The 20,371-nt window shown below is 37.0% G+C and overlaps 2 protein-coding genes across 2 annotated transcripts; one reads left to right on the forward strand and one right to left on the reverse strand.

The window, feature by feature from the left end:
* Positions 1–2,403: 2,403 nt before the first annotated feature.
* On the reverse strand, positions 2,404–4,537 carry LOC133717967 (ABC transporter G family member 4). The gene has a single exon (XM_062144738.1). It carries the CDS (start codon positions 4,451–4,453, stop codon positions 2,489–2,491), a length of 1,965 nt encoding a protein of 654 aa, XP_062000722.1. The 5' UTR covers positions 4,454–4,537; the 3' UTR covers positions 2,404–2,488.
* Positions 4,538–18,867: 14,330 nt separating this feature from the next.
* Positions 18,868–19,404, forward strand: LOC133716994 (late embryogenesis abundant protein At1g64065-like). The gene has a single exon (XM_062143615.1). The coding sequence runs from the start codon at positions 18,868–18,870 to the stop codon at positions 19,402–19,404; it is 537 nt and encodes a 178-aa protein (XP_061999599.1).
* The last annotated feature ends 967 nt before the right edge of the window (positions 19,405–20,371 follow it).

Consider the following 20,371-nt stretch of genomic DNA (forward strand, 5'->3'; position numbering starts at 1 on the left):
TGTAGCAATCAGGGGGAGATATCGACATCAGGGGGAGTTATGATGTCTACATGTTCGATCTCGAAGAGTGAAGGACGTGTTGTGCTCTTTTTGTCCTTCGACCAGGGTTATTTTTATCCCACAGGGTTTTTGTTACCTGGCAAGGTTTTTAACGAGGCAACGGATGAAGCGTCACCACCAAGTTTGAAGCGGCACAAGGGGGAGTGTTGAAGGAATATCGATTTAGTGTGCCTTATCAAACTAGGAGTAGCAATAGGAGAGAATGTTCTAGATTTCCCAATCCTACACGGATTGGTATTCCTTGTAACATTAGAACTAGTACTTTGTAATCCCTATATATAGGGCTCCTATTCTCAATAATAATACACATCTCTCTCTACAATTCTCTCTCGAATCTATTTTACTTAAACACCATGCTCATTTTCACGGGATTATGACATCTTTTTCGACGCTCACGCCAAAATTCACCCCAAAACAGTCTGCTATGTATTAGCTAATTTTGGCTAGTTGCAACCGACAACCCTTGGCTTTTTATTCCTCGCTCCCCAGATAAATTAACAGTCATCAATTCATGCAGCAAATAGTATTTGACAATCACTTGACTTTGTTCATGCTATCAACTTTGTTGGACTTACAAAGTCACTTCTTCAGGAGATGAGAGAAAAAGATTGGAATGATTTGGTAAGAGATGTGAAATCTTTTTGTGAAAAACATGCTATTGATATGCCTGATATGAATACTTGTTATAAGGATGGTACAGGTCGTCATTGCCAACAAAGAGATTTCATTACAGTTGAGCATCATTACCATATGGATGTATTCAATGCTTTAATTGATTTTCAGTTGAGTGAGTTGAGTAGAAGATTCTCAGACCAAGCATCAGAACTCCTTATACTTCAACCTTGGATCCTCGTGATAACTTCAAGAATTTTAAAAGTGAAGATGTTTGCAATCTTACAAAGAAGTTTTATCCTGAAGATTTTGATAGTGGTGAAATGTTTGCTCTAGAATTTGATTGTGCATATTATGAAAAAGATATGCGTAGTGATCCAAAATTCCATAAGTTGGAATCCATTTCTGATCTGTGCCGGACCTTGGTTCAAACAAGGAAGTCAGAATTTTTCCCTATGCTTTATAGATTGATTTGTTTGATTTTGACTATTTCTGTTTCTACGGCAACCACTGAAAGAGCATTTTCAGCTATGAACATTATTAAGAATAAACTCATAAACAAGATGGAAGATGAGTTTCTTGGTGATTGTATGGTCCTTCACATTGAGAAAGAGTATGCTGAATCTATTGACAATGAGTCGGTGATTAAAGAGTTTGAAGCTTCATGAACTCGTAGAGTTAGATTTAGTTAGTTTATGCTCTTGTATTATATTGCATTGCACGTTTATTTTATTGTTGAGTTTGTTCTTTAATTTTGTATATGCATTTGAAGGGTAAGGCTCATTATGTCCCCTCCTGACTAGGTGTATATTTTTTTTTTTCAATTAATAAAATTCTCTCGCACCGTCGAGATTCTCTACCATTTAAAAATTTCTTTTATTAAGAAGTTCAAGCCCCACCGAGCTTGTAATCCTGAATCCGCCCCTGGTATTTGTTTGCATGCATGGAAGGTTGACATGAAGAACTTCGAGAGTTGAGTTGAGAGAAGAGAAGTAGTCACGGGTCGTCAAGAAACAGCTGAGAACCCGTGAAGATGGTGCTGAATCTGATTCAAGTGGACTCGGCAACAAAACAAACTCTTGCTGTTTCCTGCATTTTAACTTGTTCTAACTTCAATCACCACCCGACAAGCCTTTAAAACTGTACGTGAATAATAACAATAGTATAGTATAAAGGCTCCATCATCATCACCACGAACCTTGGATTTTTCTTTCTCTCTCTATCTCTCCCTCGCATCATTTTGCTAAAGCGACCCGTGACAGAAACAAAGAAGTTGGGGCCATTTAGCTCTCTGGAATAGTTCTATCCACACCTCGATGGTTCTGTATATATCGCACTCAATGAGTACGGCATGCACCCTCGATCGATCAGATGAACTTTTTGCATGTGATGTGAAATTTAGGGCCCAAGTATTTCACATTGTGCTGACATTGATAGGTTTAATTATATATTTGCCAACATTATCTAAGTTTAGGTGGAAGATTGGTGAATTAGAAGATCAAATTCTGGCTTTAAAGGAAGATATGGACATGCAAAAACAAGTAAATGAATAAATAGTGACGTATTTGATATACAATGGCTATACATATATGTATGTTCTTGATCAAACTTTTCAGATTGAACATCTGTATTTCATTTGGTATTTATTAACATTAAAGAAACATAAGTAAGGACTGAAACATAAGCCAAGGAGAGCTCGATGTGATACTCTTTTGGCCATTTACAGATCCATAAGTAAGGACTGAAATATAATCAAGATTATAAAAATATTGAACATCCATGCAACTTACAAGATATGTATTATTACAATTCAGTACTATTTCTTTGATCTTGAAACCCTTCTGACCAAAACCATCAAACATAGCACACGGTAGGCAACGAAGAATCCAATCAAGATGTAAATGTTGGTCCACCTCTGCCCTTCATGGAGCCCTCTCTTCTGCAGCACATCGCCTCCGGTCACCATGCATGTACTACTCTCTGTACTATTCTTACTCCGATCATCGGAGTACCATATCATACACCTCGACACAAGGCAGCCATACTCATTGATCAAAAGCGCATCAAGAGCATACTTGTACATACTAAAGAAATGCATAAACAACCAATACTTGGGCATGTTATCCTTAGAAATAAAGTAGCCTGAAAACAGAAAGAAACCGCCGAGACTAATCGTCACCAGCGAAGTCCCGGCAATGTAGTTCGGAGCAAGGGAACTTAAGAACAAAACAAACGAGTTGGCCATCAACACAATGATCCATATCACCAGCACAAAGTAAGCGAAAGCTTGCCAACTAGCGCAAAGACCCACCAAGAAGTAGACAGAAACCGAGTATATGATCGCAATCGCAAGCAAGTAGGGCAAGAAAACTAGGGTATTGGCGATCAGATACGACGACAGCCTGTAAATCCCACCGGAAGTTTCTCTAAGAACAATAGGTCTTTCGTTGATGAAGATTGGAAGTGTTTCGGTTGTGGAGGAAAGAAGGAAAGTGAGAGTGAAAGCGAAAAGACCGAACCTCTTCTCGATTCCTTGCTTGTCAAACCCGATGTTTATGTAAATGGTGCCCAAAACCAAACCCACAAGTAAGGCCTCCAAGGTGTTTGTTAAGAGTAGCTGCCTAGTTCTGTATATGATTTTCCAAAAGCGATTGTAAAGCGTCAAAATCTCGTGGATTCTAGAGCTTTTGTAACGGACCACTTGTCGAGCTCCATCACCATCATCAAAATTTGGAGAAGAAATTAATGGAGGTGTAGTGGTGGATGGGATAGGTTTAGGGACTGTGAGGCGGTTTAGAATTTCCATGGTGTATTCCAAGGCGTTGAGCTGTGGAGGGACAGTGAAGCCATTTGAGAGGAGAAACTCTTCCAGAGAAGAAAGCGTTCCGTGATGGACGACTTCACCTTTCGACAGCAACAGGATCCTATCAATGGTGGAGAGGATCTTGAAGCTAGGTTGGTGGATTGATAGAACCACCGTGCGGTGACGGGAGGTGCAGATGGACTTGAGGGTCTGCATGACGTTGAAAGCGGAGGTGCTGTCGAGGCCGGAGGTGGGCTCGTCAAGAAGTAGGACCGCTGGGTCATGGAGAAGGCTGAGGCCGATGGAAACGCGGCGACGTTCACCGCCGGATAGGCCGTGGCCGAGCCGCGTGTTGGTCAAGTGCGTAAGCCGGAGCTCGGAGAGAAGAGAGGAGACGATGGTGGCAATGTTGGACTTGTTAGGGCTGGGGATGAGAAGGCACGCGGCGAAGGCGAAGGTCTCGAAAACTGTGAGGAGGGGGAGGCAAGCATCATGTTGAGGGACGTAGGCAGAGAGTTTTCGGAAGGATGAAGGGTTGAGGGGGGAGGAGTTGAGGAGGAGGGCGCCGCTAGTGGGGGAGGTTCGGGCGGCTAGGATGTCGAGGAGAGTGGACTTTCCGGCCCCGCTAGGGCCAACAACGGCAAGGATTTGGGAGGGGTAGGCGGTAAGGGTGACATCGCGGAGGATGTAGGTGGGGGAAGAAAGGGAGGTGCATGGCTTGAAGAGGAAGTTAAGTGGAGCAAAGGTGGTGGTTGCGGTGGTGGATTTGGTGTATGAGATTGAGGAGGCTGTTAGTTCATAGGTTTTGGATGGAGGTAGGGTTGGTGTGTCTTCCATGGAGTTGAGGCTGTTTAGGAGGTGGGGTTGGATGAAGGGTGGAGCTTTGGACTTGAAGGAGTGAAAAGAGCTGAGAGATATGCATGAAGTAGCAGCGGCAGTACTGGGATGGATATGTGGTGATGACTGTGATTTCTCCATTAGTAGTACACTAGTACTTGGAATTTGGAAATGTGAGAATTAAACTTTTGGGGAATATTGATGCATGTAATCAGTGCTAATGATCAATGCAAACAGGGAATTAGCTTTATGCAACAAGAATTAGTTGATATTTAAAGGAATGTGACCAAAAATTAAAAAGGCCTAGCTATTTGACTTTGCTCTAAGCAATATTCTTCTTAATATGCTCCTTAACATGTAAATTTCTTAATTGATCGTGATAATTGTTTGTTTGCCTCTGATTTTGGTCTCTTATTTAACAATATTTGCATAGTGCATCTCTTCTTAATAAATCACAAGTGTTAATTAATTAAACACAAATAAAAAATGAAATTTGAAATTGGATCAAAACATATAACCAACCTAGTAATATTATTATTATTTTCTGAAATGTGGTATAAATGGAACTTTATTTCTATCAAAGTATCAAGTAGTGCTATATATTGATCTCCAGCTCCAAAAATCATCGGAATATCTTGTACTTATCGACGATTCATGATCTGTTTTAAGATCTCGTACCCACTTGGCCAATAGATCGAGATCAAACGCTAATGTACTTGAACTCTTCAAACGGTATTTTGCAAATAGATGGAGTTGGCAAGTTTGCAAATAGCTAGGCCAATCTGTTGAGTGCGTGAAGAAGCATGTGAACTAAAATCCATATATCTCGGTACATCATATATATTTTATGCTGCATAAGATGAGCAAGAACAAAAATGCGATTGAAAATTGAGGGAATGTGATGCTTAAGATATTAGAGGAGGGTCAGTAATATATCATCGATCATCTGCTTACCATCTATATTGTCACGAGCTTGCTACTGTTGTCTGTGTCATATGCTTTTGTCTTAGAGTCCGTTTTAGCCTTTGATAAAAGCATATATCAGAGACTACTGCCTTCACTTGACGACATGCATTGCTTTAAGTATAGCTGCACATCCGTGATTCCTAGCTTAGCTAGTCCGGACTAGCTGCACAGTAGGATCCTACTGTCCTAGCTACACGCATTTTGCATAGTTATAATGTGTGTGTGTGTAAACGTACATGAATCATGAGGCGACTTCATATACTATGAGAGCCTATATCCCATAGATGACGATATATAACCTGGACAATCTGGTTTACAGAACTGAGAATATGCCATGTGAATAAACGAAGTTATATGGTGGAGGAAACCGGAGTTTGTTCCTATAACAATGTGATGAGGAAGAAAACTGTACAATTGAATATGATCATACATGTCGTATGTCGATCATCTCTAGCTTATGAGATATCTCTTACATATTGAGGTACGTACTTTATCAAACAAATTGTCTTTTAAAAAAAATAGCAACATCAAGGTCGAAAATCGCACCGGCAGCCCCAATCTCTTGAACTGAAATCACAAATACTTTGAACTAATTAATTTAGGAATCAGTAATGTCTTCATTTTCAGTCTGATATATGTCGAAAAGTCATTGCAAAGGGCAATAATAGGTATAGATGTACATATACTCTTAGCCTTTATCTTTATTAAATACAAATACATTATTTATAAGCTAACTATGCAACAACTCTATGGAGACCATTAGCTAAATACATGGACGCTACCTTTTCCAGGCCGCTTTGATACCATGTTAAACAGCGACAAGCGTGGCCCGTGGCAGCGACAAGCGTGGCCCGTGACCCATCATTGTACCGATACTGTCCCAACTTAACCACCCATTAGGTGTTGGGTTTTAATCACAAAAGACATCGGTACAATTGGGTAAGAGCCACCCACTTATAAGTTATATTTTATTTGTCACTTTTCCAATATGGGATCTTTCCTCTCCAACATTTCAAAATCAAAATCAAAATCTTTTTTATCGTTGTTTACGTAGTTAGAAATCGGTGCGCAATTTTGATTTAAAAATAAAATTGTTGAATGATTTGACTTCTTGTACGGACATGCTAAAATTTCTATTAAAGTCTTTGGGAGTGCTTATGAGTGAATGAAGTTCATTACGAACCTACAACACGCCATTATTATAAACATCTGTTTCTTTTGAGTGAGGATGAACGGATGACTGTCCCAATGACTTTAACATAAACTTTAGCACGTCACTACAAGCAGAGAAAGTTAATGTCACAAACATAAGTTTCTGTTTAGTGCTGATCAACTCATCAAACATCCGTTTCTTTTGAGTGTTGATGAACAGATGAAGTTCATCACAAACCTACCCTACACTATTGTTACAAATAGTATCCGTCTAGGATTTATGAATGATATATATGGTGAAAACTTCTCCGCATATATGCATCAGGATGAAAAATTTAGTAATTGGTTGAAAATGATATATATAAGATATATCAAATAAAATCACTTACAACATCTGCAGAGTAAAAGTCTCAACAAGTTCCTTAGGAATGTCTATGTTCACAATCATTCCACAAAACTATGAACTGACTAATTCTCACGTGACGAAATAGTTTTCCAGTTTATAAAATTGACTTTACAAGTACTTATAAAGGTATTACAAGTACCGTGGAAAACAAAACAACTCAACTTAAAAATTATTGTTTCCACTGTTGGATTTACAACAAAAATGATTGATTGACCATAATACTTTGTTGTTTTGGGTGGAGAAAACCGATGAATAGCTTACCGAAGAAAGTGTAACTACCCTGATTTATATCTTTTGAACAGTAGGCACTCAACCATGGAGTTTAATCAAGTCCAAATACATTTTGAATTCATCTCCTTTTATTGCCTTTTTAAACTCTTTGTTTCTGCTTAGCATTTTTGTTACTATCAACACATGATCAAACATCATAAGATACTTCATTCGTTTGGCCGATTTCATCAAATACGGATGGATTAAGAGTTGTCTAACAAAGATATCATACGTCCTAAAAACACAAAGAAATCAAAATAAGCAAATAAAAAAACAAACATGTCATTGACTCACAAAGCAAACACACATCACATACTAAACATTCAACAACTTATCATACCTAAAATCGCCTTTATCTACATCAAAAAATGCCAAGAATGATTTTATCTCATCTGATTCACCCAAATAATTCAAAACAAAATTCTTTAGAACGTCTCTATAACCGGTCCAATCTTTCAATATGTTTCTGTCAAATATCATGGCCTTATCTCAAGCATGTCACTCCCAAGCATGCATTTTCTTCGACACATCAAGCTTAGACTCAGAACTGCAATAGGTTTCTCCACCCAAAATAACCAAGCAGTATTGTCTTGTCATATCAGCATATGGAATGTTGTACTATCTTGCAGAACCAATGTGCTTTCCTAAGATTTAAGAACCATCGTTCGAGCGATATGATCCGTCCAGTGATTCATGGGAGTCCTCGCCTCCGTTTCCATATTATTCTCTGCATCAGGCACAGACCGAGATGACCGGTTATGCCGTTTTGTTATGGGTATATACTGTTGTCCATGCAAACTGAGAAAAAATATGAAGCGGTGGCTTTTCATATTCATAGCAGAACATGGCACAAGGTCAAAATTAGTCCAGAGAATCCTTATTATTATCCTTTCTACGGGAGGGCTGTGGTTGTAGCTGACACTATCTATGCCTTGGCACATAGTCTGAATTTGGTTATAGTATTCTCTTTCTGGTGGGATTCAGATGAGGATGGTGATATTGCCAAGCGTCGACATTTTTTGGGCACTCCATTGTCTTTGGTATTAAAGGACAAGTATCATCCTCCGTGCCTGTTAATAGGGTGTAGGACTCAGAGGTTGGTTCATTTAGGGAGACGGTACTTCTGTGTTGTACAGACCGGTCTAAACAATGATTCCCTTGAGTATCAGTACCTTTGTGCGACGACTTTTAGAATTGTCGGTCAAGGGCAAGAAATGAACATCGAGACTGTTTAGTCATCCATTTTCCGCATAACGATTGAAGGGTATAGCGCAAATAATGCACTGCCTGAAAGTAAAAGTGCTGCATGGACTTCGAAGGTGGAAGAAGACTTCTTTTCCTTTCCAACTGGTCCTAAACTAGGATTGGAGGCATTCAGAACCAAAAAAGAAGATGAAAAATAATTACCGATCTCCACTACTTCACCTGAGACTCCTCCTCTCTCCAAACGTTCAAAAAAGAAGACAATCACTATAGCCATCTTGAATATGGTAAAATTTATAATGTTGTTGTTCGAGATATTGTAACCGCCCAATAATAGATGCTTTGCCCTCTCCATTCTTGTTCCTATAAACATTCTCGTTCTAAACGAATGTAAAATATAGAGCCCATCAAAGTTGTGATCTCTAGGTTCAGTATATTCTACATCTCTTGAATTTGGGAATATCCGTTATTCAATTCACATTTCGGAGAAAGGGAAGTGACATTTTTTAAATTTACACACAATGAATAGGATGTAACTAAAAAATATCTATGGACATAACAATGAATAGGTTCTCATGATCATCCGCAACTTTAGGTATATATATAAGATATATCAAATAAAATCACTTACAACATCTGCGGAGTAAAAGTCTCAACAAGTTCCTTAGGAATGTTTATGTTCACGATCATTCCACAAAACTATGAGCTGGCAAATTACAAAATCGACTTTAGAAGTACTTATAAAAGTATTACAAGTACCGTGAAAAACAAAACGCCTCAACTTAAAAATTATTTTTTCCACCGTTGAGTTTACAACAAAGATGATCGATTGACCATAATACTTTGTTGTTTTGGGTGGAGAAAACCACTGAAGAGTTGATCTGAGAAAGAGAAGTGCATAACTATCCTGATTTATATCTTTCAAATAGCAGGCACTCAACCGTGAAGTTTAATCAAGTCCAAATACATTTTGAATTCATCTCCTTTTGTTGCCTTTTCAAACTCTTCGTTTCTGCATAGCGTTTTTGTTACTATCAACACATGATCAAACATCATAAGATACTTCATTCGTTTGGCCGATTTCATCAAATATGGATGGATTAAGAGTTGTCTAACAGAAATATCATACATCCTAAAAACACAAAGAAAACAAAATAAGCAAATGAAAAACAAACATGTCATTGACTCACAAAGCAAACACATACATCACATACTAAACATTCTACAATATATCATACCTAAAATCGCCTTTATCTACATCAAAAAATGCCAAGAATGATTTTATCTCATCTGATTCACCCAAATAATTCAAAACAAAATTCTTTAGAACGTCTTTGTAGCCGATCCAATTTTTCAATCTGTTTCTGTCAAATCCCATGTCATTATCTCAAGCATGTCACTCCCAAGCATGCATTTTTCTTCGACACATCAAGCTTAGACTCAGAACTGCAGCAGGTTTCTCCACCCAAAACAACTAAGCAGTATTGTCTTGTCATATCGGCATATGGAATACTGTACTATCTTGCATAACCAATATGTTATCCTGAGATTCAAGAACCATCATTAGAATGATATATATGATCCCACCATTTATTCGTAGGAGTCCTCGCCTCCTTTTCCAGATTATTTTCTTAAGCAAGCACAGACTGAGATGACCAGTTATGGTTATATAGTGTTGTTCATGCAAACTGAGAGGAAATATGAAGCGGCGGCCTTTCATATTTGTATAGAACATGGAACAAGATCAAAATTAGTCCAGAGAATCCTTACTATTATCCTTTCTACGGAAGGAATGTGGTTGTAGATAATACTATCTATGCCTTTGCATGTAATCTCAATTTGCTTCTAGTATTATCTTTCTAGTGGGATTCAGATGAGGATGGTGATATTGCCAAGCGTCGACATTTTATGGGCACCTATTGTCTTTGATATTAATGGCAGGTGTCATCCGCCGTGCCCATTAATAGGGTAACTCATAATTTGGTGCATTTAGGGAGGCGGTACTTTTGTGTTGTCCAGACTAGTCAAAATAATGATTCTCTTGAGTATCAGTATCTGTGTGTGACGACCTTTAGAATTACTCGTGAAGGGTAAGAAACGAAAATCGAGATTTTCCGGCCATCTGTCTTTCGCGTCGCGATCGAAGAGAATGATGAATTTAATGTTATGTTCAGCTTCACGCCAGATTGTAAGGACATTGAACAGGAAGAAGAAGAGTATAGTGCAACTAATGCACTACTTGAAAATGAAATTGCTGCATGGACTAAGGAGGTGAAAGAGGTATCCATCCTTCCTTTTCACCGAGTTATCATTACTCTATCAAAAAGAATTTTGATCACTATGATTTCACATTGCGAAAACAATCACTATAGCCATCTTGAATATTGTAAAATTTATAATGTTGTTGTTCGAGATATTGTAACCACCCAACAATAGATGCTTTGTCCTCTGCATTCTTGTTCCTACAAACATTCTCGTTCTAAACAAATCTAAAAGATAGAGTCCAGCAAAATTGTGATCTCTAGGTTCAGTATATTCTACATCTCTTGAATTTGGGAATATCCGTTATTCAATTCACACTTCGGATAAAGGGAAGTGACATTTTTTAAATTTACACACAATTAATAGAACATAGCTAAAAAATATCTAATAGCTCTTATATCTAATGGAGGTCATTAACCATGGAATATAGGAAGCAAGCAAAGAATTAGGTAACTCCAAATTCGTTTTCTATTTTTTACAAGAAACTACTATTGTTATTATCTTGTGTAGATGTTTACATACATAATGAGGTAATGCAGTTTGCTACAAGTTTTGCTACACAGGGATCAGTAATGAGTGAGCTGAAGCAATGGAATGATTTGTATGGAGACGGCGGTCAAGCTAGAAGGAACAATTAACTTATTTCCTATAAATTGAACAACTAACTTATTTCCTATAACTTGTGTTCCACGGAAGAATTAAGACACTCATCAACCTTATTTTTTTAGGATCAGACAATGTGAACGATTTGAGAAAACTCTAAAGTCCACTTCAAGTTATAGGTTCATTTGATGGCACCCACAAATGATTGGAAAGTAGAAGCTCTAGCTCAGAACCTCAAATGAAGAAAACCTTACAACCCAATGAAAGTATACAATGAGTGTAGAATGTAGCTTATAACTGTATTGGTTTAGCATCTGTACACCAAGTGTAAGCGGGGATGAATGAGAAATCATCATTCATTGCAAGCATATAATATGTCTTGATTTTAGTCAAAGTTCAAAGTGGAAACTTTGGAAGGTTGACATGTCTGGTCCTAATGAGCTTTTGATAAGTTAATGTGATTCCATCCACCATTACATAATAGCTTGAAAAGCTAGCAAACCTCACATCAACAAATAAACGATTACCCATAATCAATCATTCGGAAGGAATTCCGCCATAATGGCGGCATGAGGGTAGTCATTCCTAAAGCGGGACAATGACACATGGGTCAGTGTGGCAAGGGTCTTGCAGGGAATCGTGGCGGCTGTTTCATGGGTGTGCATTGCAGGCTGTGGGGATTGGGTGAAGTTTGGGCCTTGCTTGTTGGGCTTAGCTGTCTTTAGGCTTGATAATGTGGGCTAAGGTCCTTGCCTAAGCCTATAGTGTTAGTTAGTTTCTTTTATTTCCCTTTGTTTAGAGATCTTTAGGTGAGTAATTTAGTTTACTTTCAATAATTCACTAAGTTTTTAGGGAGTTTCTCACTTTCGTGCCTCTAGCGAATCTTCTGGAGTAGTACCGATGAAAGATTCATGTTGTTTGGCTCCAAAACCAGTCTGGCTAGCAAACAGTCTCTTTTGAGTGTGCGAGCGTGCCAACACCTTGCGGTGTAGTCGTCGGGGCGTCCCTAGGCCTGACTTCTTACCAAATGTTATGGATGAGGAGAACACCAACCTCGTCACCAAGTTCTTTTCTCTGCCTTTCGGAAAAGGACTTTCACCTTATGGATAAGGACTTGTGGTGTATCTCTTGCGTCACCGAGTTGATACTTAGTGTTGTAGACTAAGCAGAGCAATCACCAGGAAGTAGGAGAAAGCACGGGTTTTGCTAAAGCATGACTTTAGCTTCACTGGGTTGCGAGGGCGTTACCCTTGCTTCGTTGGTTTCAACTAGGTTGAAGGTAGGTTGTTCCAGAGAGACTTTGGATATTCTGTGCGATTAGTTGATTAAAGAGTTGTGTCTTGTTGTCCCTTGAAACCTAGTATTTATAACTAGGGTTTCGGCTGTTCCTTGCCATAGAAGGATTATTGATTGAAGATTCATAATCGGTCTCTGCTACTCGAATCCTATATGGGCTCGTTTTCCTTATGAACTCCAGAATGGGTGAAGTTATAACTCAAAACCAAGTAGGCTTATTTTTAGGCCGCAGGCATCGGCCCGCTATGCTCAATCCTTCAAAAGATATTGCCAAAATTACTTTTGGGTTCAAACACATGTTATTTTGATATATTTAATGTCAAATGAGTGACCTAGTTCTATGTACCACTGTGGGTACTAACACATCTTCTTGTATATCTATAGATGACAGCGGAAAGATATGTAAGGGTCATTCTGGCTTTTAATCAATATATTGGCTCTCTGCCTTCTTTCAGAAAAAAAAAGGAATTCCGCCATAACAAATATAGATGTGTCGACTCCTTAGTCGCTACTTTGTCTAGTCAATGTTGGCATGGATCATATGGCCACCAATACTACATTAACATATATGTGTTTTATTCCCATCAAACAATTTGCACCTTTGCATTTTCATATACAATATATAGAACTCCAAATTGAGGTGAAAATCATTAATTTTTTGGTTATATAACGCGTAAAAAAGCATTGTGCCTTTTTATTAACTGCAGAATGATAAAAACCATTGATTAAAGGATGGACTTATGTTCTATTAAGTGTTAACTTATATACTTTTACTATCGGATAGTCCTTCTAGATAGAAATACTTAGCTTAACTGTCTCATATATAAGAATCAGAAATATTATTTTTATTTTTTGAACATCGTTTCCAGACATATATATATATATATATATTTACAAATCCTATCTAGAGTGAGGCCTCACTCTGAAATTAACATGTGAGGTTGGAGTTTAGGGTTACTTTTCGGTCTCATATCCACATCTCGACCGTTCAGTTTTTAGGTACTAATGTATAGATCATCTCTGCAAAGTTTCAGCCAAATTGATGCTCTTTAAGGTATCCAACTCACTTAAACCAATGGACGAACTGAATCTGTCCACCCTGAACCGTACTAGCTTTAAGGCAATTATCAATGCCTTAACGACCATCAATTTGGATGAAATTTTGCAGAGATGATCTATACATTAGTACCTAAAAACTGAACGGTCGAGATGTGGATATGAGACCGAAAAGTGACCCTAAACTCCAACCTCACACGTTAATTTCAGAGTGAGGCCTCACTCTAGATAGGATCTGTATTAGGCCCTTCTAATGAGGTATCTTTTTTTCTGTCTTTTCTAGGGATAAGGCATTAGACCAACTTTTCAATCATATTTTAACATCATAACCGTTCAGATTTTAGGTCCAAATGTGTAGATCACTTCTGCAAATTTTCAGCTAAATTGATTATCGTTAAGGCATTTAAAACGGCGACTTAAGATTATAAGTATGAACGGTTCAATTTTGACAGATTTGGTTCGTTCATTGATTTATTCTAGTTTGATATCTTAACAATCACTGATTTGATTGAAAATTTGCAGAAATGATCTACACATTATGACCTAAAAACTGAACGGTTGAGATGCCGAAATGTGATCGAAAAGTTGGTCTAATGCCCTATCCCTATAAAAGACCAAAAAATGGTTCTCTTAGTGGAATGACCCTCTATATATATTCGGACTACTTGAAGTATGCTTCCAACACTATAAATGCTTTTTAAATTTGACAAAAAGTCAAGATCACTTTCCTACGAGGAGGCATTTTTTCAAAACTGCTTTTAAATGCTTCTATATAGAGCACATTTCATTTTCTTTATTAATTGAAAAGCTTTTTTCATTCTTAAACAAGCCAATCCTAAAGATCTAGTCCACATAATAAAATTCCCTGTTGATTGTCATCACATGCTAGGTATTGAGTAATGACGTGATGCTAATCGTCATCGTAATCTTTTTTCTTTTCTTTTTTGCAATAAAAATGTGAAAGCGAAACTACAAATATTGTAGTACATACATGCATCATGTTAGAGTTAATGAGGTATAAAAATATACATCTAATACAAAAATTATACATTGGCCTCATTTCTTTCACGGATTTTAAGCTCAGGAAAGGGAAAATGCTTACTTTCCCTGTGTTTGGTAAGTGCAAGATTAGGAAAATGATTCCTCTTGCAAGGGAAAATAGGAAAGAAAATGAATCATTTCATTCTCCTAAGGAACCATTTTCCTTCCTAATTTCCTAGCATTTATTACACTATTTGTATGGCTAAAATAATTATATAAAAAAATAAATACCAATTTTCTTCAATTATAACTGTTACCAAACACATTAGTAAGAATCTTAATTTCTCTTCTCGATGGAAATACAAATGAACAACTTTCCTAAGAATACTATTCCATGAACCAAACAAGATCTTATAGTAATCATTGACTCATCAGTCATCAGCAAGTGTTTTGCAATAGATATATTTGCTAAGACCATTTATAGGGATCATTGACTCGTCAGCAAAGTTGTTCCTATGGAAAATAGGACCAAGGAAGAGAAACATAGCACATCCCAAAATTCTCCATTCTCATGCCCATCTCTGAATTACTTTCTTCAAATGTGTCCCATTTCAAGCGGTTCCCTCCGAGAGGCCAAATAAAATCATTTGATGACTAATTCACCTATAAGAAGTACATGACAGTTGAAGCCATTGTCAATTTTGTCACATATCTATTAAAGGATCAATTTTGGACTTCATTGATACATAGTGTGATGATAACATAAATTAGGTTACGTCGGTGTAGTGTAATCATAGAGACGTATGACCTGTCAAAACTACTTTTAAGTACTTCTATAACAAACGCAAAACACATTTTGTGTTGTTTTGCAAGGTTTTATTAATAATTATATTTTTATTATTTCAAAAGTGTTTTTCAGTTTCTAAAAAATAAAAATCATTTCCAAATAGGCCCAATTTCAAATGATCAAAGTCTGCATGATAGAAATTCGTTGCTGATTGTCGTCACATGCTAGGTAAATGACATGACGCTAATCATCATTAGATTTTTTTTTTTTTTCAAAATAAAATTGTGAAAACAAAATTACAAAATATTATAGTGCATGTATCATATTAAACCTCGATACAGAAATATACGTCAACTACAACGAAATAAATACACTTAAAGTAAACAAGAACAATGACCCAGAACAAAAAAGTAGCTTACAAATGAACCCACAAAACAAACACATGTCATAAATGGCTTAACTGAATCCATGTTCTTGTCCCCAAACTCATTTTGGGATGAAAATTTTCCATCATAGCTCGTTCATTTCTCGGATTGACTCTTCTCAATGTGTCCTATTATAATATAATCATAAATTTCACGTATATCATAGTCCGGAATAATATTTACTCGTGTAGCATAATATAAATCAAGTTGTGTTAAGTGTAGCCTAAAACCATGGTGCATGACATTCAACCTGTCGTAGTGTCATGTTTCAACTCAACCAAAAGGGTGTGCCCTAACCCTAATCTAATCTCCCCAAGATGAAGCGCCCCCACACACAGCTTCTATTTTTTTTATTTTTCTCTCTCTCTTTATCTGAGTAAAGGTACTTGGATATTTGGACCCTTCCCAGTAATACAGACACTATATGATGAAATATTTCTGGCATGGTTTTTGTTTGCTTGATTAATTAAGCAAGACTGACAAGGTCAATCAATTAGTAGCGTAACTAGCACTAATCATATTTAGTCTAAAAGCCAAAAGCACATGGGTATGTCCAGCCAAGAAAGGCATCAGAATATGAGGCAAAACAAACTCTTGCTTGGTCAATCGACTCGAAAATGAAAATCGAAGCAAGAGTTAGGACTCGGAAAGCTGCTGTTATCTATGAAATTAAATTCATTCATTTTTTGTTCAAAAATATGGAAGTTAAGTAATAAAAAAATCAGTAATAAACACGTTTTATCTCTCCTGTAAAAATTAATCAAACATGCATATATATACACGTCCTGGATCTCAACAAACAAAGAGCCGATCGATGATCGTAGTTTATGTACCTAATTCAATTATATAAGATTATAGTCCCTTTGATACTTGATTCAAATCATGAAGTCTCAAATATTACATTCATGGTAGGGACTATTATATTAGCCGCCGTAGAAGACCAGTCACCCAAATTTTATAATGAAAGAGACATAAGATATAATATTGATGAATGAAAAGAACAACTAAATTGTGCACATATGATTATGCTGATAACAGTTGTTTAACGATCTCATTAGCTAAGACGGCCAGGTATTTCTCAATACATTAGTTTTATCCATTAAGAATATATTAGCTTGCTGTACCATCTGATGTATATAAAAAAATGCTGATGATTTTGAATTTGGCACAAAAGACAACATAATGGAATTAATAGTTTATCCTAGTAAGACTTTCCTAATTGTAACTTGTAAGATAGTCTATATCAAAGACTAATTAATACAGATAAAATTGTTAAGTATATATATGACTGTGGTTACCTGGATTTAACCATTTAGTTGGTTCCTCCAAAATTCTATATTACTTTCAAATTTTCAATGGCATGCAATGTGTCATTGAATTTTGAGATTAATTAAATCAATAAAATTTAGCTCCTTGACCTTAGCTCTTTTCCCTTGAAAGTAGGTTCAATTTTGTGCATCTTAATTGAATTATCTCTCTATTATGAGTCTATGATCTCCAAGCTTAGTGAATAAGAAAGATTTTTTTTTTTTCTCCTACTTTAATCTAGTCGTTAGTATGTACGTGGTTGTCGTAAATTTCGTAAGAATCCTATTTGGATGGCAAGAAAATCCGATGCAAATTCGAGGATCTTTATCATTGCTTGGATATATAATCCCCAATATCACGGGAAGAAGAGTAGAAGACACCCTCAAACTTGCGAATATTTCAAACTTGTGCTTCTCAATATCATTCTAGTATCTTGTTTGCCCCACTACACATCATGCCTTCTACGTGAAATATTCCATTTCCATGTGTGACATGAAATTTTGAACTCATGATTCATGAATACAATTTCCCAGTAAATTCCCCCATTCAACTATTCGAGCCACAGCTAGCTCATCACTTATATAATAAATTAACGATACCTTAACATACTCTGGCATTTGACTTATTTGGCAAATAGGAATAAGGTTAGGTACATACTAAGTTTGCATGATATTATTAGTTAAGTAGTTTAATTAACTCGCTCACACCTCTCTAAGTTTTAAACATTAATTCAATGATGGAGTCAGAAATTATATCATATATGATGTAGGACGAGAATGAGTCCGGTTTAGCCAGAAAATCATGAAAGTAAAGAAGCGTAGAATCAAGAAAAATGATTGGAAAATAGGTTACTCACACATAATAAGGTTACTAGCCGCTGAAATATTCAAGAAGATTTGGTTTTGGACTTTTCGGGTTACTCGTGAAAAAAGTCAGGTTTTGATTGTGAATCAAATTTGATCAACTTTTGGCCAGAATGTCCGTTTGAGACACATGATACCTTTCCGGAATGGGAACGACGAGATCTTCAAGACTCACTTATGCGAGCCCTAACAGATTTTGGCCTAAATATATCGTCTTAATTCTTCAATTCGGGATTTGATATTTTAGGCTAGTTTTACATTTGTTTTAGAATTCTTTTATTTTTAGGTTCTTTGTTTCCTTTTTAATTTGGATTATTTAGGATTTCTTGTTAGATTATGATTTTAGGTCTTGGATGCCTATATAAGTACCATCATGTTTTGTATTAGAATCAGATTTTTCTCAAGTTCTCTGGTGGATTCCAGATTTATTTTTTTACAATTTATTGCTTGTAAACCCAGGTTACTTCTGACTGCGTTAATATAGGAGTAGAACCTTTTTAAATTGTGCAAATAATCCAAAAATAAATCGTCAAACTTGCTGCGAACCAAATTACTTAACAACCTTGGAAGGAAAGAAATTGCTATTTTGGACCGTAACCTGCCTCCCCAAAACAGCTCATTTCTTGAGTCAACTCATCTGATTCTTCACAGATTTACTTATTCTGTGCTCAGATTGAGAAAGTTCATTTATGTAATGTATAAAGTCTAAAGCTTATTCCAAATCCTAACGGCTAAAAACATCTTAAAACACACGTTAAGGCAACTCAGCTGGAAAGGTATAAACAACTAGCTAGCTAGCACAATAATACTTAGGGCCACCACCCCAAAATTATATCAAAACCACAAACCCTATACGGCTATATATAAATTACGCTTTCCTTTCCTGCAGTACCACAACATCCCACATTCTCAAACTAAAGAATAGACTAAAGCCTCTCCTCTCCCTCAATTCCTCCCCTTTCTCAAGAACCAAAACCATGAGGGACGAAGAAGCTCGCCGGAAGAGAAACAGGTGCCTGGCATGCATAGCTTTCGGGGTGATAGCGCAGACGATAATCATCGTCCTCTTTGTGGTGATAGTCATGCGCGTCAAGACCCCGAAAGTCCGTTTAGAATCCGTCGGCGTCACCACTCTCACCACAGGCAACTCCTCCTTCAAAGCCGATCTCAACGCGCTTGTCACAGTCAAGAACAAGAACTTTGGCCACTACAAGTTCGACAGCGCCAAGGCGACTTTCAGCTACAAAGGCACTGATATAGGAGAGGGCACCATATCCAAGGACAAAGCCAAGGCGAAGAAGACCAAGAAGATCAATGTGACGGTGTCGTTGAACTCGAACAAGATCACAACGAGTGATATTAGCTCCGGGAGTGTGACGTTGACGGCGTACGCTAAGTTGGATGGTAAGGTTCATCTTCTGAACATTATCAAGAAGAAGAAATCTTCCGAGTTGAACTGCACCATACATGTGGATACCAAGGCCAAAGCGGTACAAGTTTTGAGTTGCAAGTGATTGATCTCAAACTAATCCTTCATTCTTTTTTCTTTTTGTAATCTTTTTTCTTTTTCACTTTTCTGGATTTGAAGTTTGGCAGTTGTTATTGAATATGAATTAATTTGAATTTTTTATGTGTTCACGAGAGGGACAAGTCTGTAATTGTGTATGTTAAAGGCTCTATAGTTTTATTCTACAAGATTGGCAATTGGTACATTTGCTTGCAACGAGATGATCATTATCAAAGTAATTTCTTTGTTTCAAATTAATCTTGGATAACTTAATTTCCCTGCGATTCTTTTGACAAAAGAATTTGTTAAATTTGAATTAATTAGTTAACAATATGTGTGAAATCAGATGATCAAAATTAACGTTTAATTAATAGTGCGATGGTTTGGATGAGCATAACATTATAGTGGAATAAGAAAGTCTCTTTGATTGAGATTGAGATTGAGATTGATAGTTAAGCTAGTACTTAATTAAACATTAACAGCTAGCTGCTAAGACAAAATAAGATTAATATTGAGGAAGGGCTGCATGTGAAATGTAATATCAAGTGGTCCACTTGGTAGTGATGTCTATGGACATTGTCGCACCCTAAAGTAATATTCTTGGAGATAAAGCATAAGCAGGGCACGAAATTTATTATATTTCCAATCATAGCCACATATTCAAATGGCATATAGAGTAGTACAAGATAAGGGAGGGGAGGATAAAGTTTCCTATTCAAATTTCTATTGAAAACGAATGATGACTGAGAGAGAGATCGAAAGTTGTGTTGATTAGTGTTTCTGAGATCCATTATCAAGCTAGATACATCTGAATTTCCTGGGCCGGCCAGCTAGCTCTGAGCTCGACTATATATCGTAGAGAAAACACAATTGTGGAGGGGTCACACGCCAAACTCTTTAGCTTGTTGCCCTATTAATTGCTTGAAACTATAGTCCAGAGTGGAAGCAATCCATTCAAGCATTCTTCATGACCC

The sequence above is a fragment of the Rosa rugosa genome, chromosome 6 (genome assembly GCF_958449725.1).
Source record: "Rosa rugosa chromosome 6, drRosRugo1.1, whole genome shotgun sequence".
NCBI classification, from domain to species: Eukaryota; Viridiplantae; Streptophyta; class Magnoliopsida; order Rosales; family Rosaceae; genus Rosa; species Rosa rugosa.

What these genes read in the sequence shown, in the direction of transcription:
- LOC133717967 (XM_062144738.1), bottom strand. Translation starts at nt 4,453, where the DNA reads ATGGAGAAATCACAGTCATCACCACATATCCATCCCAGTACTGCCGCT.
- LOC133716994 (XM_062143615.1), top strand. Translation starts at nt 18,868, where the DNA reads ATGAGGGACGAAGAAGCTCGCCGGAAGAGAAACAGGTGCCTGGCATGC.